The 23340-nt window shown below is 44.1% G+C and overlaps 1 protein-coding gene across 1 annotated transcript; it reads left to right on the top strand.

Annotated features, from left to right (window-relative positions):
- Positions 1-7282: 7282 nt before the first annotated feature.
- Positions 7283-23204, top strand: LOC311142402 (receptor-interacting serine/threonine-protein kinase 4-like). The gene is made up of 8 exons (XM_084178049.1): positions 7283-7577; positions 13664-13955; positions 15798-15946; positions 16763-16812; positions 17754-17912; positions 18109-18215; positions 20769-20997; positions 21227-23204. Exons 1-8 carry the CDS (start codon positions 7396-7398, stop codon positions 22600-22602), a joined length of 2544 nt encoding a protein of 847 aa, XP_084034175.1. The 5' UTR covers positions 7283-7395; the 3' UTR covers positions 22603-23204.
- The last annotated feature ends 136 nt before the right edge of the window (positions 23205-23340 follow it).

The following is a 23340-nucleotide window of genomic DNA, read 5'->3' as shown; positions in this document are numbered from 1 at the left end:
CAACCAGGCATCCTCTACTGACGGAATGAGATCGATATCCATCCAGGATACCTGGGCCATGTCAATTAGAAAGGCCTGCTCGCTAAAGTGTTTTCGGGAGCGTTTGACAGTGATGAGGGGTGGTCGTTTGACCGCGGACACATTACGGACGCAGGCAATAAGGCAGTGATCGCTGAGATCCTGGTTGAAGACAGTGGAGGTGTATTTAGAGGGTAAGTTAGTCAGGATGATATCTATGAGGGTGCCCATGTTTACGGATTTAGGGTTGTACCTGGTAGGTTCCTTGATAATTTGTGTGAGATTGAGGGCATCTAGTTTGGATTGTAGGATGGCCTGGGTGTTAAGCATATCCCAGTTTAGGTCACCAAGCAGTACGAACTATGAGGATAGATGGGGGGCATTCAATTCACATATGGTGTCCAGGGCACAGCTGGGTGCTGAGGGGGTCTGCAGCCAGTGGCAACAGTGAGAGACTTATTTCTGGAAAGGTGGATTTTTAGAAGTAGGAGTTTGGGCACAGACCTGGATATTATGATAGCCTGCAGAGCTCTATCTCTACAGTAGATTGCAACTCCACCCCCTTTGGCAGTTCTATCTAGACGGAAAATGTTGTAGTTGGGGATGGACATTTCTGAATTTTTGGTGGCCTTCCTAAGCCAGGATTCAGACACTGCTAGAACATCAGGGTTGGCGGAGTGTGCTAACGCAGTGAATAACTCAAACTTAGGAAGGAGGCTTCTGATGTTAACGTGCAGAAAACCAAGGCTTTTACAGTTACAGAAGTAAACAAATGATAGCTCCTGGGGAGTAGGAGTGATACTGGGGGCTGCAGGGCCTGTGTTAGCCTCTACATCACCAGAGGAACAGAGGAGGACTAGAATAAGGATACAGCTAAAGGCTTTAAGAACTGGTCTTCTAGTGCGTTGGGTACAGAGAATAAAGGGGGCAGATTTCCGGGCTTGTAGAATAGATTCAGGGCATTTTGTACAGACAAGGATATGGAAGGATATGAGTACAGTGGAGGTTAACCTAAGCGTTGGGTAACAATGAAAGAGATAGCATCACTGGAGGCACCGATTGAGCCGGTCTCGGCGTGTATGGGGGTTGGAACAAAGGAGCTATTTGAGGCAGTTTGAGAGGGACTTGGGGTTCTACAGTGAAATTGTATAATAAGAACTAACTGGAACAGCAATAGGCAAGGCATATTGACATGGGAGAGAGGCATAAAGCAATCATAGGGGTTATTAGAGAGAGCTAAGACAACAACTGGTAATGGGCTGAGGCTAAACAGATAAACAGGACAGGGTACCGTGTAAAGGAACAGTCCAGCAGGCATCAGCTGTGCAGCTGAGTGATCATAAGGTCCAGTGAACAGCAATATGTGAGTCCGAGAGCAGTTCGAATTGGTGCTACAGCACAGCGAGCAGGAAGCACGGCTGTTGTTTGCGTGTGCTAGCGGGCCGGGGCTAGCAGATAATAGTAGAGAGAATGATTTATTTCAGCTTTTATTTCTTTCATCACATTCCCAGCCACCCCCGTGCTTCACGGTTGGGATGGTGTTCTTCGGCTTGCAAGCACCCTCCTTTTTCCTCCAAACATAACGATGGTCATTATGGCCAAACAGTTATATTTTTGTTTCATCAGACCAGAGGACATTTCTCCAAAAAGTACAGTTGCAAACCGTAGTCTGGCTTTTTTATGGCGGTTTTGGAGCAGTGGCTTCTTTCTTGCTGAGCGGCCTTTCAGGTTATGTCGATATAGGACTCATTTTACTGTGGATATAGATACTTTTGTACCCGTTTCCTCCAGCATCTTCACAAGGTCCTTTGCTGTTGTTCTGGGATTGATTTGCACTTTTCGCACCAAAGTACGTTCATCTCTAGGAGACAGAACGTGTCTCCTTCCTGAGCGGAATGATGGCTGCGTGGTCCCATGGTGTTTATACTTGCTTACTATTGTTTGTACATATAAACGTGGTACCTTCAGGCGTTTGGAAATTGCTCCCAAGGATGAACCAGACTTGTGGAGGTCTACCATTTTTTTTCTGAGGTCTTGGCTGATTTCTTTTCATTTTCCCATGATGTCAAGCAAAGAGGCACTGAGTTTGGTAGGCCTTGAAATACATCTACAGGTACACCTCCAATTGACTCAAATTATGTCAATTAGCCTATCAGAAGCTTCTAAAGCCATGACATAATTTTCTGGAATTTTCCAAGCTGTTTAAAGGCACAGTCAACTTAGTGTATGTAAACCTCTGACCCACTGGAATTGTGATACAGTGAATTATAAGTGAAATAATCTGCCTGTTAACAATTGTTGGAAAAATTACTTGTGTCATGCACAAAGTAGATGTCCTAACCGACTTGCCAGAACTATAGTTTGTTAACAAGAAATTTGTGGAGTGGTTGAAAAACGAGTTTTATTGACTCCAACCTAAGTGTATGTAAACTTCCGACTTCAGCTGTATGTATTTATTTACAAAAAATATATGGAGGATTGGAAATGATGCTGACAGTTGATGGAAGCTACAATCAATCTGCACTATTAAAGCTGATCTACCACCCCCCCCCCCCCCCCCTCCCCCCACACACACACACTTTTAGTTGAAAACAATCACTGTAAAGTACCTTATTGTTACCCAGAAATGATTTGACATTGAGATAAAAAGGGCTGCATTGAACCTTTAATACTGTTGGTTCTGATATCCTCCTCCACAGCCCACTCTAACCCTGGAGAAGGAGGCACTTTCTGGGGAGAGGCCCCAGCGGATCCCCGGCTGCCAGGAAGAAGCAGAAATAGCTGTAGGAGCTGGAGCTGTCAGACTGACGAGTACGCTGACTTCACAGGCAAAGGAGTAGAGTACACCACCACCATAGTGGGAGATGAGACCAGCTCTGCTGTGCTGAGTATTTAACAGGTGGGTGGGCCACACTGGACATGTGTTAGTCTGATCATCTATGTTAGCAATTATATTAGATTAGAGATTTTATTCATTACAATTGAGTCCACCTGTCCATAATATATGTCTTAAATAGTGTTTTGGTAGTGGATAAGTGGGGTGTTTGAGTTTTCCATGTTGTCCACAACATCATGTGTAGATTGTGTGAGTCTATCATACTGTTAGTAGTTTATGATCTGACCCAATGTGACTGGTGCTGTTGTAGGTGGTGGTGCTAGCTGACCCCAACGCGTCCTCAGCCTCCTCCATCAACATCACAGTGACCCCCATCACCTCCTATGTCCCTTCCCAGTTCACCAGCCTGCAGCCCGTAGCCATGGGCCACCTGACGGCCAGCGACCACCGGCCCTTCACCCTAGACAGCTCCATCCTCACTGTCACCTTCAACGCGGTCACCGGCTCTGCAATGCTCCACAACGGGCCCACCGAGCTCACAGTCGAGACGGTGGGGCCAGGTGGTGGCGGAACTGGGCCACAGTCGGTCACCCACTTCAGCAACCTGACCACCTTCGTCAACCCAATGGGCCAACCCCTGGAGGCCCGCACCTTGGCCTGGAAGCCCGTCAGGCAGGCTGAGGGGGTCCAGGTCACCCCTGTGGTGGAGGGGGCTCCAGGTGACGCTCAGGACTCTGAGACCCAGAGCAGGCTAGACAAGCCCAGGCAGCACAGCAGCAGCAGCAGGCCAACACAACACAGCAGATGTTCAGCTACTAGACTGGAGAGGGGAGGTGCTGGTCACCTCACAGTCCTGGTGAAGGATAGTGGATAGTCTAGACACATGGAAGGCCGATTCCTATTATGAAGGCCTATGTGGACTAGAGGCCTTGAACGCTCTCACCGAAATGCCTATGTTACATTCCCCAAAAATACACCCCTGGAACAAGAGCACATTGAGAGAACATTGATGGAGGATGATAGCATTTACAAGAACCAAGAGCCATTTTGTCTTACGTCAACATGAGTTGTTCCTTTCTTTTATTGTCAAAAACCCCCACAGAGGAAGCTGTTTACAGAGATGGATGTACAGTAAAAAAAAAAAAATATATATGAAATTATTTGGGTGCATTGTTTCTTTGGTCAAAACTGCACGGTTTGACTGATCAACATAAACAAAAGCAAGATATTGAATTTTCGAATGCCTTATAATTTGTGAATTTAAACATGCATGTCTCACAATATTTACATACACGATATACAAAAGAATGTGGACACCCCTTCAAATTGGTGGATTCGGCTATTTCAGCCACACCCTTTGCTGACAGGTGTAAAAATCGAGCACACAGCCATGCAATCTCCATAGACAAACACTGGCAGTAGAATGGCCTTACTGAAGAGCTCAGTGACTTTCAACGTGGCACCGTCATAGGATGCCACCAAATTTCTGTCCTGCCAGAGCTGCCCCGGTCAACTGTAAGTGCTGTTATTGTGAAGTGGAAACGTCTAGGAGCAACAACGGCTCAGCCGCGAAGTGGTAGGCCACACAAAGTCACAAAATGTGGCCGTCGACTGCTGAAACGCGTAGCGTGTTAAAATCGTCAGTCCTCGGTTGCAACACTCACTACTGAGTTCCAAACTGCCTCTGGAAGCTACGTCGGCACAAGAACTGTTCGTTGGGAGCTTCATGAAAGGGTTTCTATGGCCGAGCAGCCACACCAAGCCTAAGATCACCATGCGCAATGCCAAGCGTTGGCTGGAGTGGTGTAAAGCTCGCCGCAATTTGGCTCTCAAGCAGTGGAAACGTGTTCTCTGGAGTGATGAATCACGCTTCACCATCTGGCAGTCTGACGGACAAATCTGGGTTTGGCAGATGCCAGGAGAACGCTACCTACCCGAATGCATAGTGCCAAGTGTAAAGTTTGGTGGAGAAGGAATAATGGTCTGGGGCTGTTTTTCATGGTTCGGGCTAGGCCCCTTAGTTCCAGTGAAGGGAACTCTTAAAGCTACAGCATACAATGACATTCTAGACGATTCTGTGCATCCAACTCTGTGGCAACAGTTTGGGGAAGGCCCTTTCCTGTTTCAGCATGACAATGCCCCCGTGCACAAAACGAGGTCCATACAGAAATGTTTTTTCGAGATCGGTGTGGAAGAACTTGACTGGCCTGCACAGAGCCCTGACCTTAACCCCATCAAACACCTTTGGGATGAATTGGAACGCCGACTGCGAACCAGGCCTAATCTCCCAACATCAGTGCCCGACCTCACTAATGCTCTTGTGGTGAATGGAAGCAAGTCCCCGCAGCAATGTTCCAACATCTAGTGGAAAGCCTTCCCAGAAGAGTGGGCTGTTATAGCAGCAAAGGAGGGACCAACTCCATATTAATGCCCATGATTTTGGAATGAGAAGTTCGACGAGCAGGTGTCCACATACTTTTGGTCATATAGTATTTTACAGAATTATTTCAGTTATTGAAATGCAAAAAATAGTGTATGACGTTTAGGAATTATCTGATTCACTCATTGGGGGTTAAAAGAAGAATATGAAATGATTTTGGCACATGACTTTGAATGCCTTGCACAAGAGATTTAAAGAAGAATTAGATGATAGAGTCTAAGCGTTCTTTATGAGTAGATCATGGGTGTAGAGCAGCCAAGACACAGAGCATTTAACCAGTAGAGAAAATCACATTTATTTTTTATATATCTGAAAGCATTGAAGTGTTAGAGTGTTGTTGAGCAATTGTCAAAGAAATACTGGAAGCCTTTTTTATAGCAATTGTTTTTCAATGAAATGTCTCAAAAATTAAATATGTGTTTAGCGCAATTCTGTTTCTGTCTAAATATCAACGTATAAATGAGAAAATATAATGCACTGCAAAAAAAATTCTAGACTATTTCTAGCCTGGGTTCTGATTTACCCAACTGGCAAACTCGGCTGGCTGGCTGGTATCATTGTAATCAGATGTATGTGTTTGTCTGTTTACAGAATGGGGGTCATCTTCCCACAGCACTGCCCAAGGCTCCAATAACTCCCTTCATCTCAAATGTCTGTAATGTATGCATATCAAAAGAACCAGTCTTTCCACCTGTTGTACACCTAAATCTTCCCACCAGGAATCAGAACCTGGATCAACCAGAGGGGAGCGCTATCTTCACAAATATGATTTATCTGAGAGAGCCCAAACAGAGCACTTGACATCTGCAAAAATATTCTGTCTAAGAAAGGTGTTTAAAGGAGCATGATAGGGGGCCTACAACTGAAATAGGGCATCTGTATGGATCTGGCTATTGTCTCTTTCTACAGTCAGGGGCCAAGGTGTGTCAAAACCCACAATAAGGCTAAACATCCACACTTAACACGAGGTGTGGACTAGATGGACCATCATCTTAAACGACCCTCATTCTCAGGGTTCACACCTTCAAATGTTGTTAATGTTAATGTCCCTATGAGATATGTGAAGTGTTTGTGGTGTCTATTAGCCCAAAGCATTAAACAATTAGCTCTGTCTCCGTGGTGATGTGCATCACAATGGTGTGAAGTAGGATGCCTCATAAACTACTAAAATCGTATAATTATTTCCTACGTGGCACATTTACATCTTGTCACTCCTGTATGTTAATAGAAATCAGGATAAGAAGTTCTGTCGATCGAGGGGGTCTGTGGAAACTCAGATTGAAAAGGGATACTATTGTAAGGAAAATCATAGATGTTTTGGGGATTTCCCTCAGAATATATAAACCAATATAATCCAAAGAATTTAACCCATTCCCATTATGAATCATACTTCTTCATTCATGGAGGAGCTTCTATAAACGTGATACTTTTGAGAAACAATTATTCTCTACTAATAGTTATTGTTCATCATGTTTTGTTGATATATATGACATCTGCTGAATGACTGGCATGTCTCACTCAGTGTGGACAGGAAAGGAATCAGGCAGGTATATGACAAGGCTTGTGGTTTTGGATACCTCATATGAATAGGCTAGTATACTTCTCAGATGAATCCACACATTCCAAGCCAGAGCCATATGGGCAATATCACGTAACAAACCATTTTTTAAGGATATTCCCCATGTTTCCTCAGGGTATTTACAGGGTCTTTGGTAGTGTTAGGGTTCTCAGAGGGACAAAGGTGTTGGGTGATATGCCAACATTCCACTGTTCTTGAATTCCATCTTATTTACAAAGATGATGCTTCTTTTTTTTCTGGGCAGAAATAGGAGAGTTGGGACTCAAGCATTTTGATAAACCGGCTCAGTGTTGGAGTGCTGCCTGGAAAGGCTGTTATCTGTCTGTCTGGCCAGACCCAGGAAATGATGTCACAACTACTGGCCCTTCCCCTGCTTTCACCTGAAATGAAGGAGGGGCCAGACTGAGTCAGGCAAGAGGGGGGTAAAAAACAAGGAAGGAAGCTCTCAGTTGGCATGTGTGTTAGAGGAAGAAATAAGGATTTGGGGATTTCAACACTATTAAAGCCTTTCTAAAGACGGATATGGATGTTCCGGACCCTTCCCATGGGAATATGGGGCTGCTGAGAACCTTTGACTCCTCTGAGTTTGGGAGCTGGGAGAAGATAGGCTCGGGTGGATTTGGACAAGTATACAAAGTCCGGCATGTACAGTGGAAAACATGGCTAGCTATCAAGTGCCCTCCCTGCCTTCATGTAGATGACAAGTGAGTGGGACAGCTATTTTTATTCTGGGATTCATTGTGTGTGGGGGTATGAAGAATGTTGTTTCAAGTATTTAAGCCTAGACTACATGATATCTGTTTGATATCCTCTGTGGGCTTCAGAGTAGAACGTTGTAGTTCTCTGTGATTATGAGTTTGTTCCTCTATCTGAGGGTGTGAGGTATGCTGGGAACTGGGCAGCATGCTTATTCAGCCTTATGTCACAGACTCATGGATGGTGGACATACACTGAGTGTAGAAAACCTTAAGAAGACCTGCTCTTTCCATGACAGACTGACCAGTTGAAAGCTATGATCCCTTATTGATGTCACTTGTTAAATTCACTTCAATCAGTGTAGATGAAGAGGAGCCGCCAGGTTAAAGAAGGATTTTTAAGCCTTGAGACAATAGACATGGATTGCGTATGTGTGCCTTTCAGAGGGTGAATGTTTAAGTGCCTTTGAACAGGGTATGGTAGTAGGTGCCAGGAGCATCGGTTTATGTCAAGAACTGCGACGCTGCTGGGTTTTTCACGCTCAGCAGTTTCCCGTGTGTATCAAGAATGGTCCACCCTGTGGAACGCTTTCAACACCTTGCAGAGTCCATGCCCCAATGAATTGAGGCTGTTCTGAGGGCAAAAGTGGGGTGCAACTCAATATTAGGAAGGTGTTCCTAATGTTTGGTATACTCAGTGTAGCTAACCTCTATCACGAGCAGTTATTGTCATTGCACTTTAAAAGTTTGAGTGTACAACCTAGAAAATGTATCTAGAAATGTGCACGTTATATGAACACCACTCTTCTCTCCTTTGGTCCACCTCCATCAGATCCCATCAGGTTGCCCTTACTACCCTCTGATTGAACGAGGGTCCAGATTGGCCGCCAGTAGTTTTCTCATGGTTTAGAAGGCCACAAATACAGAATGTTGCAATAATGAAAAAAAAAGCTCAATTTAAATAAAACGAAAAAATGAACTGTGGGAAGCATTGGAGTCAACATGGGCCAGCATCCCTGTGGAATGCTTTTGACACCATGTAATCCATGCCCCAACGAATTGAGGCTGCTCTGAGGGCATGCCCTCTTGCGTGGGTGACCTGTGTCCTTTCACATGTATATCAACAGCAGGAGGAAACTCTAGAGGCCTAGCTCAGCTGTCCCCGTCAGAAGAACATCCTGTCACCATCCTGTCACCCTACCCTATCCTCTTCTTAACGGATGTTTCCACTCCACCATCTTGGATGGAGTATATACCTGAGCCCCCCCGGGAGCCTCAAAGAGGACTATCAACTATTATTTTACTCTGAATATTAGTTTCCTACTTTCTACTTGATTTCAAAATGAACCGCAGTTGATGTGTTAACGATTTACAACACTATCTAAAGAATCTGTACAATATCCTTTCATTCCTTTGGCACAAAATGTGTTGTTTATGAAATGGTGGCTTTACATTCACCAGCAGTGGAGAATATTAGTGCCTTTGAACATTTTTGGTGTCATATCAAATTAATGTTTCTAAAGGTGTCAGAGTAAGAGGTTGGGAACATTGTATTCAAGAGGCTTACAATGTAGAGCACCTTAACCATTCTGACCATCTGTCATTTGAGAGCTTTTACAGCTTTGAAGACAATGATTGGATCAGGTTGCTTCTAAACTTAATTTCACTTGAGGCTATATATCCACAGCCCTAATGCTGAACTTTCTGCTGTTGACAACTTGTTGAAGGATTTCATCACGGTCACAGACACTTATATTACATTTGAGTAATTTAAGGCGATTCCAGCATTATTGGCATTACATTTGCATGCAAATTCACAACTTAAATGTCTCACAGAATGGACAAAATATAAATCAAACTTTTTATGTGTGTCTATAGTACTCCTTGGGGGGAGTGTATATCCAATAAAGCAGACATTGTAAATATTGACATGTTGGAGAAATAAAGCAAATAAGTAGTGTTATGGATGCTATGTGAAATGGACAAGCTTTTTGGGGAGACTGAACATACTTTATTAGCAAAAGTCTGAGTTTGTAAGTCTTGGATTGCGTTTTCGAAGGAAAGGCATGGCTGAACACAAACTATAATTTTTTTTAAAATATTGTTATTTACATTATTACCTTTTAGAGGAAAAACAACCGTTATAGATGTTACAACTTCCATTATGGATGTTACAGAGTCTGAAATACACATTCAAATCTTAAAGATTTATTTATAAAAATCTATCATAACACATGTCATTTGGAATGTTTTTAAAATATCAGCAAAAGGTATACTACCTTAGGATTGCGTAATTACACGTAGCCTGAATAGTATACAAGGCCATGCACCATATCCTAATACATTTTTTCTCTTATATATATATTTTTTTTAAGGAACCTTTACCAGTTGAATTGCAAATGTTTTGAAATATTGCAAGTAAATGTGCAAATAAAACAATCTACATGTCCCTATACTGCCAATCCATTTTACTGGACACTGGATGAAGTCAGTATATTTTTTGGGGCTTTCATTTGAAAAAGACACTCCAGGACAGTTCACAGATTGTTCATCAACACTTTTCTCATCTTTCTATTTAAAAAAAACAGTACTGCCATGTATGAGAAATGCATTTCAGCATATATATTCCAAGAGAATCTTAGCTAGAATACATCATTTTCAAGATATCAACAATTGCTTCAGTAAAAGTCTGAAGAATACATCCCAGAACAAGCACACAAAATGTGTTGAATGCACAAGCTTCTGAAGCTAAGATATGATACATCAATATCCATCACATCCACAACCGTTATGGATGTTACAGATATCATAATGCTGAAAAAGGATTCTGACAATGAAAAGAGAGAAACCAGTTATAGACCATATAAAACCTTGATTAAAGTTAGCTTTAAAGAGAAAGTTTCAAGATTATCCGATGTAAGGTGCATGTTTTACAAAAAAAACATAATGGGTGTTACGAGACAGTGAAGACACTACAATTTGGTATGTATTGCTTCATTAACATCTCATCTTTTTAATTAACACTGGGGGGCAGCTGTTAATGGAAAAACAAGCTCCGTGAGTCCCTTCTAAAAGCCATGAAATATGAGGCTTGGCCACCTACTCTGTAATGGTAAAGGTTCATGCAATCACCTACTTAAACCTGTCATATAAAGCCTGAACTCCAACATGTAGACCTAAAAGATAATTATGAATGTGGTTTCAGTTTATTTGTTACATGCGCCGAATACAACAGGTGTACTTCATGGCTACAGACGTGAGTGCTACGGGTCGGTAGTCATTTAGGCAGGTTACCTTAGTGTTCTTGGGCACAGGGACTATGGTGGTCTGCTTGAAACATGTTGGTATTACAGACTCAGACAGGGAGAGGTTGAAAATGTCAGTGAAGACACTTGCCAGTTGGTCAGCGCATGCTCGGAGTACACGTCCTGGTAGTCTGTCTGGCCCTGCGGCCTTGTGAATGTTGACCTCTTTAAAGGTCTTACTCACATTGGCTATGGAAACCATGATCACACAGTCGTCCGGAACAGCTGGTGCTCTCATGCATGCTTCAGTGTTGCTTGCCTCGAAGCACGCGTAGAAGTCATTTAGCTCGTCTGGTAGGCTCGTGTCACTGGGCAGCTCGCGGCTGTGCTTCACTTTGTAGTCTGTAATAGTTTGCAAGCCCTGCCACATCCGACGAGCGTTTAAGCCGGTGTAGTACGATTTGATCTTAGTCCTGTATTGACGCTTTGCCTGTTTGATGGTTCGTCGGAGGGCATAGCGGGATTTCTTATAAACTTCCGGGCTAGAGTCCCGCTCCTTGAAAGCGGCAGCTCTACCCTTTAGCTCAGTACGGATGTTGCCTGTAATCCATGGCTTCTGGTTGGGGTATGTACGTACGGTAACTGTGAGGACGACGTCATCAATGCACTTATTGATGAAGCCAGTGACTGATGTGGTGTACTCCTCAATGCCATCGGAAGAATCCCGGAACAAATTCCAGTCTGTGCTAGCAAAACAGTCCTGTACCTTAGCATCTGCTTCATCTGACCACTTTTTTATTGACCGAGTCACTGGTGCTTCCTGCTTTCGTTTTTGCTTGTAAGCAGGAATCAGGAGGATAGAATTATGGTCAGATTTTCCAAATGGAGGGCGAGGGAGAGCTTTGTACGCGTCTCTGTGTGTGGAGTAAAGGTGGTCTAGAGATGTTTTCCCTCTGGTTGCACATTTAACATGCTGGTAGAAATTAGGTAAAACTGATTTAAGTTTCCCTGCATTAAAGTCCCCAGCCACTAGGAGCGCCGCCTCTGGGTGAGCGTTTTCCTGTTTGCTTATGGCCGTATACAGTTCATTGAGTGCGGTCTTAGTGCCAGCATCGGTTTGTGGTGGTAAATAGACAGCTACGAAGAATATAGATGAAAACTCTCTTGGTAGATAGTGTGGTCTACAGCTTATCATGAGATACTCTACCTCAGGCGAGCAAAACCTTGAGACTTCCTTAGATATCATGCACCAGCTGTTGTTTACAAATATACATAGACCGCCACCCCTTGTCTTACCAGAGGCTGCTGTTCTATCCTGCCGATAAATGACTAACTTTAATTGTGCATGCTCAGGTTGACTTACACTGAATCACACTTTAGCAGACACTCACAAACAGAGTTTGTTGCCTCCTTTTAATTATTTTATTATGACCATTTATTTCACTTCTCTACCCTAATGCTTTTGCACAACATTTACAAAGGAAAATGTCAGATACACAGCACAAGGAGGAAGTTATTTAGCTTCACCAATGACAAGCGTTGACATCCATCTCCAATCCGTGGTAGCTAGACTCATGGCACCCGCTAAACCTGAACTAAAGATGCTATCTACTCGGAACATCTGAAAAGTACATAAACTGTAATTTGCCTGCCTGCACACTGCCTCCACACACTCCTCTGTCTCAAAGCCAGCTTTGTCTGACTGGGTCCCAACTGCCTTCTATGCAGACGATGTTTGGTGGAAACAATAAGAGAAGTTGTAGAACCGGTCTTGCTGGGCTCCTCTCCCTTATAAAAAGGGTCATTGTTTGGTTCTGAAGGGTTGTTGAGCTGAGTGTTCAGGATGAAGCCAGGAGATTATGACTGTCAGCCCCTCTCTTTCCCCCCAAATCTCTTAAATACACACATTTGCACTGATTTTTCATGCTTATCAGATTTATTTGATGAGAAGGCTTACACTTTTATTGAACTTGAATGATTTCATAATTGACCCTCCAAACATAAAGAAATGGCTGCCTTAGTGACAGACTACACTTCATCATTTTATCTGCTTCTTCTACTTTTTAAGGTGTTATCTCATCAGCATGCTGATTTGACATTGAATGAGTCCTTTCTAAACCCAAGTCGTTGCTCATCGCCTTTGTAGTGAAGACACTCCCGTACACGCACACACATTATTCATGATGATTAAGCAGTTTATCTGAGTTTGTTTTCAAAGGGACCTCTCCTTGAGATCTCTTTATTGAGGTCAGTGGTGATAGGCTACTGCTCTGTTTGCATCTGCTAGCCTAGCCGGGCTAACACTGATAAAGGTAATAGGAAATTGTGCAAAGGTTGAGCAACAGGACCACAGAGAACAAGAGGTCTGTTGTGTTCATAACTCCACACATATCTGGATGCTTTGGGTTGGCTCTTTATGAGGAATGTCATTAAGGCCTAGCTTCAAATGCGTCATGTCTGCATGGGTTCACTGATTTACTGCACTGTCAGAGAGACTGGTTAATGCATGGGGAATCTCATGCATCTCAGTTTGCTGTCTCCTTGTATTCTCCTGTGTAACAAAGTTGGAATTTGGGTCAATGGTAAAAGGTATTCCAAATGGTGCTGTTTTAACAAGGCTTAGAATACCTGTGTTAGTAAGATAAGAGAACAGCATTTTACGAATTTGGTGTGGATCGAGGGACGTAGATGGATGGGCGGGTTTATGAGGACAGCTAAACCTAAATTCCCTTTACTCTGTACAGTATGAGTTATGTAGTTAAATCTGAACAGACAGGTATACAAGGCCTTTATGCACCACTTGGCGCAATGAAGCCTAAGTAAGTTAACAGACAGGTATGTCCTCTGTAGGGAGCGAGCGGAGCTGCTGGAAGAGGCTAAGAAGATGGAGGCGGCTAAGTTCCGTTACATCCTGCCAGTGTATGGGATCTGTGGGGACCCCCAGGGCCTGGTGATGGAGTACATGGAGACAGGCTCCCTGGAGACCCTACTGGCTGCTGAGCCTCTGCCCTGGGAGCTACGCTTCAGGATCATCCACGAGACGGCGGTGGGCATGAACTTCCTGCACTGCATGAGCCCACCCCTCCTGCACCTGGACCTAAAACCTGCCAACATCCTACTGGACGCACACTACCACGTCAAGGTGAGAGACGACTGTTACTTGATATGTTCATTGGAGTTCGCACAGGGCGCTGTGTGGGAAGAACATTTGAGACAATTGTTCCTGAAATACACATTGCATTGGTTCTAAATTGTGAATCTGCCTCTCTGGTGAGGCGGGCGAACTCATCCAAACACTCCTACAGTATTGCTACTGCTTCCATAACTGTTACTACTGCTACTGGTTCAGAAGATTGGTGGTACACGTAGCCACAGTATTATGTCATGGTGGGTTTAATGTTGAGTCATGTTGTGAAGAGCCAATGTAGTAACGGCCTGAGGCTCAGTTGCCAAATGATTTTAGGCCATCTGCTCAACATAAATGGGTCATTCCACGAAATGAGTCCCTTTTGGGTAGCGTAACTTGGTGGAAAAAAAACATTTGATTTCACAAACATTTTACATTCTGTCATGAAGAGCACATTTATTAACTTTTATTTAATCAGGGGAGCCCATTGAGACTATGGTCTAATTTTCAATGGTGCCCTGAGGACATAAAATAAAATATAGAACTACAAGATACAATAACAAGTACATTACATTAGAACATCACAGGCATCATAAATAAATTAATAGTCAATCAATCAAAACAGTTCCTCAGAAAATGGCCAAAAACAGTAGAACCAGCTCACCTGCTTTTACACTATGATTTGACTATTAGATGTTCAATGTTTCTTTAGAAAAAAATATTTTAAAAGGAATAGTTTCACCATATTAAAACGAGAGTTCAGTTCACATAACAGGGTTAACCTTGTTCCCTTGTTGAAATGACTTTGTCAAAGCAACAAAATAACTAGGGCTTACAATGATGGTGAAAACTTGGGAAAATGCTGGGGTTTAGGCACTTTAGCAAGTCTTTACTGTATGTATAAAAAATCAGATTTATTGAATTTTCCAGGTGATCTATACTAAAGGGCACTTCATTTAATATAACAGGATTTTAAAATTCAATATTGGCGCACAATTTATACTTACAATATCAAAGGGATGCAAAAAGCCACTTATTTCATGGAACGACCCAAATATGTCAAATTAATACACTGTCTAATGTTAGAAAAGTCCGATTTGACCTAATAGTGAGTATTTAGTAAACCTTCACCCAAATGATGTAGCATGACTCTTTTAACACAACAGCCCAAACTCAAGAGCTTCAAGTCCTTTAATAGGATTGGCTCAAGGATGAATTTCAGCTGACAGGTATCTGTTATTCACTTGAACGTTGCTTTAAATGGCAGTTCTGTTGCACACACATGCTACGGGCAGAAAGGTGTCTCCCACCCAGCCTTCATCCACCTGATCTCCTACCTCCCCCTGCATGACTAATGGTTGGAGGTGGAGGAGAAATGGGTGGGAACCTTCCTTCAACCTGTCTGTTTTAATACCTCCATGTAAACACATAGCCTGGGCCTGTCTTAACAGGCTGAGGTACTCTGCCAACACTGACTAAGTTTGTGTTTGGCTACTCGCCCACACATGTAACTCAGTCAAATAGGGTCTCAACTTCTGACACGAGAGGTAAGGAAAGCATCCACAAGCTAGGACAGGACATGGCTGTGAGGCACCCTCAGGCTAGGACGTGGCTGCCTCTGGCCTCATCATGGATCTGGATGCATAGAATACAATGAGGGCTCAGCCATCAGCTTGAGGGTAAAGTTAGTCATAGGTAGCCATAGCCATAAGAATAATGGGAAAGACTGAGAGTTCCAGTGGGTTCTTGTCTTAATAAGATATGTTCTGTATATCCCCATCTCCCCCTTAGAAATCAGATGTTGGTATTGTCCTAACAAGCTGTGTTTTGTTCTGTACCTCCCATCTCCCCCTTCAGATATCAGATTTTGGTCTGGCACGATGGAACGGCCTATCCAGGGTTGATGAAATCAGCCGTGACGGGTTCTGTGGCACCATCGCCTACCTGCCGCCGGAGAGCATCATCGAGAAGGACAGGGTGTCAGACACCAAGCATGACGTCTACAGGTGAGTGTCTTCACCTTCACTTCACTCTGTCCTTGTCTGCCAGAGGAGTGGAACGTTGTCTGTTTCATGATTAGTCATGATGTTTGTCTTTTCACTTCTTCCCTCCATTGTTTGTTTTACAATATTTGTTTTAATCAATATGAATCTGAATTGGATTTACACTGAGTGTACAAAACATTAACAATACCTGCTCTTTCCATGACATAGACTGACCAGGTGAATCCAGCTGAAAGCTATCATCCCTTATTGATATCACTTATTAAATCAATTTCAATCATTGTAGATGAAGGGGAGGAGACAGATTAAAGAAGGATTTTTAAGCCTTGAGACAATTGAGACATGGATTGTGTATGTGTGCCACTCAGAGGGTGAATGGGCAAGACAAAATATTTAAGTGCCTTTGAACGGGGTATGGTAGTAGGTGCCAGGCACACCGGTTTGTGTCAAGAACTGAAACGCTACTGCATTTTTCACGCTCAACAGTTTCCCGTGTATCAAGAATGGTCCACCACCCAAAGGACATCCAGCCAACTTGACACAACTATGGGAAGCATTGGAGTCAACATGGGCCAGCACTCCTGTGGAACGCTTTCGACACCTTGTAGAGTCCATGCCCTGACAAATTGAGACTGTTCTGTGGGCAAAAGGGGGAGCAAATCAATATTAGGAAGGTGTTCCTAATGTTTTGTACACTCAGTGTATATGAATCAGTTATGTTATGCCTGGAAAACACATAGTGAGGCAGTCATTCAATCATTTATCACTTTTGATAGTATGCCTTGATACTGAACTGTTATTATTGCCTTCCTGTTACAGCTTTTCCATAGTCATCTGGGGAATTCTCACACAGAAGAAACCTTACCAAGGTGAGACATGTTGAGGAAATGTATGGATATTCTGTTCTCCTGTAAAGACACTTACCGGTACATTTTAGTCATTTAGCAGACGCTCTTATCCAGAGCGACTTACAGTTAGTGAGTGCATACATTTTTTTCATACTGGCCCCCCGTGGGAAACGAACCCACAACCCTGGTGTTGCAAGCGCCATGCTCTACCAACTGAGCTACAGGGGAGGGTTTGTCTTATAAAATGCACTCAGTCTTTCTTAAACTCAAAGTGCCAGGTTCCAGGACCACAATAGAGCCCCACAGTGGAGGTGTCATAATACCCATGAAACCTAGCAGTCAAACAGGGAAATGGTTCCAATATTTTTTCCCATATGGAGATTTTAGAAAGGGCTGTGTTTCGTGTAGGCTTACCCTTGCGTGATGTTTTGATAACCATGTAAATCTCTCTCGGACACCTGTGTCTGCAATTTTCCATGTTCCTCCTCCTTCTGTTGAAGGGTATTAAAGATACCAAAGAAGCCAGGGTGGTCTGAGTTAAGTCTACTGCCTCTGTTTGCTTTGAATTATTAACTGACTGGCTGACTGGCTGGTCCCAACGCCTGATAACAAAGAGACCATTAACAGAAGGAAGCCTAAGAGATTTTTTCAGGTCTAGTGTGGGAAACAAACAAAACTTCTATACACCTTATCTGAGCATACAGAAATATGTTAATAATGAAGTGTACATACTAGTATCAGTCTTACTCAGATTCGTTTATGTTGCTTCTCTATACTTTCAACAGCACACGATCGAGGCATAATTCATTGATATGATCCAGGCTTTAATTTGTCTTCAGAATAATGTGACCTTAGTAGACCTTATGGACTGAGTTATCATATGAACAGTAGAGAATTGAATGTGTATCAATGTGTCTTATGTCTTGTATTGACTGTAACCATATGTCCTCTATTTCCTCCAGGGGAGAACAACATCCTGCAGATCATGGTAAAGGTGGTAAGAGGGGTGCGCCCTGACCTCAATGTTGTGCCCCGGAGTCGACCCCAGGCCTGCACGGGGTTCATGAGCCTCATGCAACACTGCTGGGCCCCCTCACCTGACACCAGACCCAGCTTCCAGGGTGAGTAGAGACCCAATAGGGCCTATGTCGCTAAAGGGTGGGTGTTTGTGTGTATCTTAAAGCTTTAAAGAAGTAAACTGGGTTGCACAAAGTGATGATATACTGTGCATAGCTTTCTGAAAAGGTGAAAATCAAACCAAGGGATGCTATTCTGTACACCTGACCAAACATGACCTTTGTTGTTTTCTGTCTGCAGAAATCACATCAGAAGCTGAGGAGCTGTGTTCTAAACCCCAAGAGGAGTCCAAGACCAAAACTCCTGAGCCCGAGAATAACCACTGCCATGGACTAACCACTGACCAGGTATAACCTCCACACAACATTCACTTATATTCCCCTGCCTTCTCCCTCTGTTATTTCTATTGATTTCTATCCTCTTCTTCTCCTTGGCACTCCATACTATATAGTGTTCTGTCAGTCTTCTTTGGTGTTCTTCTGTAATGTAATTAGAAAACCCTCTGGAATGTCTGAGGGTCTTTTTATGAGATTGATTTCCTGTGTACTGGACTTGTTATTGTTTCCATAATACATACACAGTCAATGTTTGATCCTGACAAACAGTTTCATCATGAAATAAGAATGCTGTCCAGCAGCATTGTTTAACTTGGTTAACTCTGCTGTGTCACATTCTGAATGCTTGGTGCTGGGTGTACGTGACAAACTGACCGACATCTGTGTAGAAAATATGACAGAATTTCAAATCAAATTGTATTTGTCACATACACGTGTTTAGCAGATGTTATAGCGGGTGTAGCGAAATGCTTGTGCTTCTAGCTCCGACAGTGCAGTAATATCTAACAAGTAATATCTAACAATTTCACAACATATACAGTGGGGAAAAAAAGTATTTAGTCAGCCACCAATTGTGCAAGTTCTCCCACTTAAAAAGATGAGAGAGGCCTGTACTTTTCATCATAGGTACACGTCAACTATGACAGACAAATTGAGGAAAACATTTCCAGAAAATCACATTGTAGGATTTTTAATGAATTTATTTGCTAATTATGGTGGAAAATAAGTATTTGGTCACCTACAAACAAGCAAGATTTCTGGCTCTCACAGACCTGTAACAACTTCTCTAAGAGGCTCCTCTGTCCTCCACTCGTTACCTGTATTAATGGCACCTGTTTGAACTTGTTATCAGTATAAAAGACACCTGTCCACAACCTCAAACAGTCACACTCCAAACTCCACTATGGCCAAGACCAAAGAGCTGTCAAAGGACACCAGAAACAAAATTGTAGACCTGCACCAGGCTGGGAAGACTGAATCTGCAATAGGTAAGCAGCTTGGTTTGAAGAAATCAACTGTGGGAGCAATTATTAGGAAATGGAAGACATACAAGACCACTGATAATCTCCCTCGATCTGGGGCTCCACGCAAGATCTCACCCCGTGGGGTCAAAATGATCACAGAACCACACGGGGGGACCTAGTGGATGACCTGCAGAGAGCTGGGACCAAAGTAACAAAGCCTACCATCAGTAACACACTACGCCGCCAGGGACTCAAATCCTGCAGTGCAAGACGTGTTCCCCTGCTTAAGCCAGTACATGTCCAGGCCCGTCTGAAGTTTGCTAGAGTGCATTTGGATGATCCAGAAGAGGATTGGGAGAATGTCATATGGTCAGATGAAACCAAAATATAACTTTTTGGTAAAAACTCAACTCGTCGTGTTTGGAGGACAAAGAATGCTGAGTTGCATCCAAAGAACACCATACCTACTGTGAAGCATGGGGGTGGAAACATCATGCTTTGGGGCTGTTTTTCTGCAAAGAGACCAGGACGACTGATCCGTGTAAAGGAAAGAATGAATGGGGCCATGTATCGTGAGATTTTGAGTGAAAACCTCCTTCCATCAGCAAGGGCATTGAAGATGAAACGTGGCTGGGTCTTTCAGCATGACAATGATCCCAAACACACCGCCCGGGCAACGAAGGAGTGGCTTCGTAAGAAGCATTTCAAGGTCCTGGAGTGGCCTAGCCAGTCTCCAGATCTCAACCCCATAGAAAATCTTTGGAGGGAGTTGAAAGTCTGTGTTGCCCAGCGACAGCCCCAAAACATCACTGCTCTAGAGGAGATCTGCATGGAGGAATGGGCCAAAATACCAGCAACAGTGTGTGAAAACCTTGTGAAGACTTACAGAAAACGTTTGACCTGTGTCATTGCCAACAAAGGGTATATAACAAAGTATTGAGAAACTTTTGTTATTGACCAAATACTTATTTTCCACCATAATTTGCAAATAAATTCATTAAAAATCCTACAATGTGATTTTCTGGATAATTTTTTCTCATTTTGTCTGTCATAGTTGGCGTGTACCTATGATGAAAATTACAGGCCTCTCTCATCTTTTTAAGTGGGAGAACTTGCACAATTGGTGGCTGACTAAATACTTTTTTTCCCCACTGTACCCAATACACACAAAACTAGTAAGGAATGGAATTTAAGAAAATATACATATATGGACAAGCAATGACAGAGCGGCATGGACTAGGATACAGTAGAATATTGTAGAATATAATGCAGTATATACATATGAGATGAGTAGTGCAAGATATGTAAACATTATTAAAGTGACTAGTGTTCCATTTCTTAAAGTGGCCAGTAATTTCAATAGGCAGCAGCAGCCTCTAATGTGCTAGTGATGGCAGGTGTTATTGTGCAATGTGTGAAAATGATATATTGGTGAAGATGATAAACAGTCGGAGAAAGGCATGAAGACTGGATTTGAGAGGGAAACTATTCAAAGGCCCAGTGCTGTCAAAAACGTGATTTTTCCAGTGTGTTTTATATATATTTCCACTCTATGAGGTTGGAATAATGCTGTGAAATTGTGAAAATTATGATAATGCAGAGACCGGTCAGGCCCAAGTCGGCCATGCTGCCAGAGAAAGACTACAGCCTATCAGAGCTGCTGAGCCAGGTGGACTCTGGGATATCTCGGAGCTTTGACCGTGTGACGGAGGACTGCTGTCCCAGCAAAGACAACACCAGCAAGAGACTGTCTGGGATCTCCTCTGTAGACTCTGCCTTCTCCTCTCAAGACTCCATCACCCTCTCCTTTGAGAAAGAGAATACCTGTGGTAAGACTGGCTGCTATGGTGATTGTAGTCAATACATTGTGGCATTGTCTATGGTTTTCTTTAACAGATGACAGGAATTCTCATTTCTCAGGGTGTTATATCCTACATATAAGTAGTACAGTTCTGAATTACTTCTGGAGCATGTGGAGTGTCTCTTTAACTTTAGGACAGTTTCTTTGTCGTTTTGGCCCAAACTCTATACTGTATCTTCTATCTCCTTGTTGTTTAGACTCAGGGGAGGTGCAAAGGAGGAAGCTGTGTGACGCCATCCGTACCAAAGACATGTCCAAGCTGATGAAGATCCTGCAGCCTCAGGACGTGGACCTTTTATTGGAGGGCGGCTGCAGCCTGCTCCACCACGCTGTCACGCAGGCCAACGAGGAGGCCGTCAAGTTCCTGCTCCTCAACCACGCCAACACCAACCTGGCCAACGCTCGCGGCTCCACCCCCCTCCACCTGGCCACCGAGAAACACCTGAAGGGCCTGGCCGAGCTGCTGCTGGGCCGTCGGAGTACCAACGTCAACGCCCGGGACGAGGACCAATACACGGCCCTGCACTGTGCTGCTCAGAACGGGGACGAGGCCATCACCCGCCAGCTGCTGGACCGCGGCGCCTCCATCAATGAGACGGACGCCCAGGGTCGCACGCCTGCACACATCGCCTGCCAGCACGGCCAGGAAAATGTGGTCAGGGTGCTGCTGAGCCGAGGTGCAGACGTCCACGTGAAGGGCAGAGATGACTGGACGGCACTTCACTTGGCTGCCTGGCAGGGCCACCTGGGCATTGCCAAACTGCTGGTGAAGCAGGCTGGGGCGGACGTAGACGGGCAGACCACTGATGGGCGCACGCCGCTGCATCTGGCCTCCCAAAGGGGGCAGTACAGGGTGGCAAGGATCCTGATAGAGCTGGGGGCAGACGTCCACATGACCTCCATGGGCCTCCACACCCCTCTGCATGTGGCGGCTGAGACAGGCCACACCAGCACCTCCCGCCTCCTGGTCAAGCACGATGCAGAGATCCAGGCCCGGACTGCCCAGGGTCTTACCGCCCTCCACCTCGCTGCCCAGCGTGGCCACTTGCCCACAGTGAAGATGCTGATGGAGGAAGGGGCAGATCCCTACTGCACCAATCAGACCCTGCGTACCCCCTGCCACCTGGCAGCAGAAGGGGGCCACTGTGAGGTCTTCAAAGAGCTTCTGGTCCACTGCCCTGAGGGTGTCAGTCTATCAGACGAACAGGGCCTCACCCCTATGCACCTGGCTGTGAGGGGAGGCTACACAGATATCACCAGCATGTTGCTGGCCCAGGGGGTGGAACTATCACTGGAAGTACCACAGGACTCCATCTCCCAGCATACACAAGAGTCACAACAAGACTCCATAACCCTACCACAGGAAGTACTACAGGACTCCATACCCCTGCCACAGGATGTACCACAGGACTCCATCCCCCAGGACACACTGCATCCAACAGCAGAGGACTGCCCAAAGCTCCTGGCTCGTTGGCCAAGCCAGTTGGCCTTGCGGCTCCAGAGGAAGGTTGTAATCTTGAAACTGACGGAGCGTGAGGGTAACGAATGTCCAGAGTCCACTGGTGCACTGTGAGCCTCGGCCCTCTGCTGAGAGGAGTCACCCTGTGACTGGATTGTACAGAACTGTCCTGGAATTGAAAACAGTCAGGGATCTCTTCTATTCCCTTCCCAATTTATGTGGTGGGAGAGGTGTCCAAGCTATAGAGACCAGCTGTTGTATTGTGATTTTTTTGTACATAGTATTTCTGATTGATCATTTTTTGATTGATTGTGTGTTATTATTATGTCAGTCTTTGATTGATCATTCAATGCCAGATGTTATGAGCATTTGGTGCTTTGGGCTTCTCAAAGCCCCTGTTAGCTTACTTTGGTATCTTGTCAGGGAAGGAACACTTTAATGTAAATACACTGTATATAGAACCATGAGCTCATTTAGATCACCTTGACTTTTTTCCTTCATGTTAAATATAGACTCCATGTAACGTTTTCCCCCTTAATAGTGTAACTTTTCTACTTTGCATATGCACATTCGTACATTCATGGCCGTCCGTACATGTTAGACATCTGTGGAATGCCAATTTTTATTTTTATTTCCCATCTACTTACTCTAGCTGGTATGTTTAATCACGTCCATAAGTTATATTCTCTAATAAAACAAGTGTCATTACAAGTGTGAGTTTGTTTGTTGTGAGTGTACTCACGTGCACCTGGAAGAATGGGCTTGTCTATATCTGCCGCTGGCTTTATTCTTATCTGTGCCTCCTGCCTATTCCCCAGACCCCACAGAGCATGCTCAACTTGGCACCAACCA

The sequence above is a fragment of the Coregonus lavaretus genome (assembly GCF_964263955.1).
Source record: "Coregonus lavaretus genome assembly, chromosome: 15".
Taxonomy (NCBI): Eukaryota; Metazoa; Chordata; class Actinopteri; order Salmoniformes; family Salmonidae; genus Coregonus; species Coregonus lavaretus.
This window is presented reverse-complemented; position numbering and strand designations above follow the sequence as displayed.

Bases quoted from the DNA above. Each gene is read 5' to 3' on its own strand.
- LOC311142402 (XM_084178049.1), top strand. From the start codon at position 7,396: ATGGATGTTCCGGACCCTTCCCATGGGAATATGGGGCTGCTGAGAACC. The intron at 13,956-15,797 runs GTGAGAGACGAC...CTCCCCCTTCAG, and splicing joins ACGCACACTACCACGTCAAG to ATATCAGATTTTGGTCTGGC. The intron at 18,216-20,768 runs GTATAACCTCCA...ATGATAATGCAG, and splicing joins ATGGACTAACCACTGACCAG to AGACCGGTCAGGCCCAAGTC.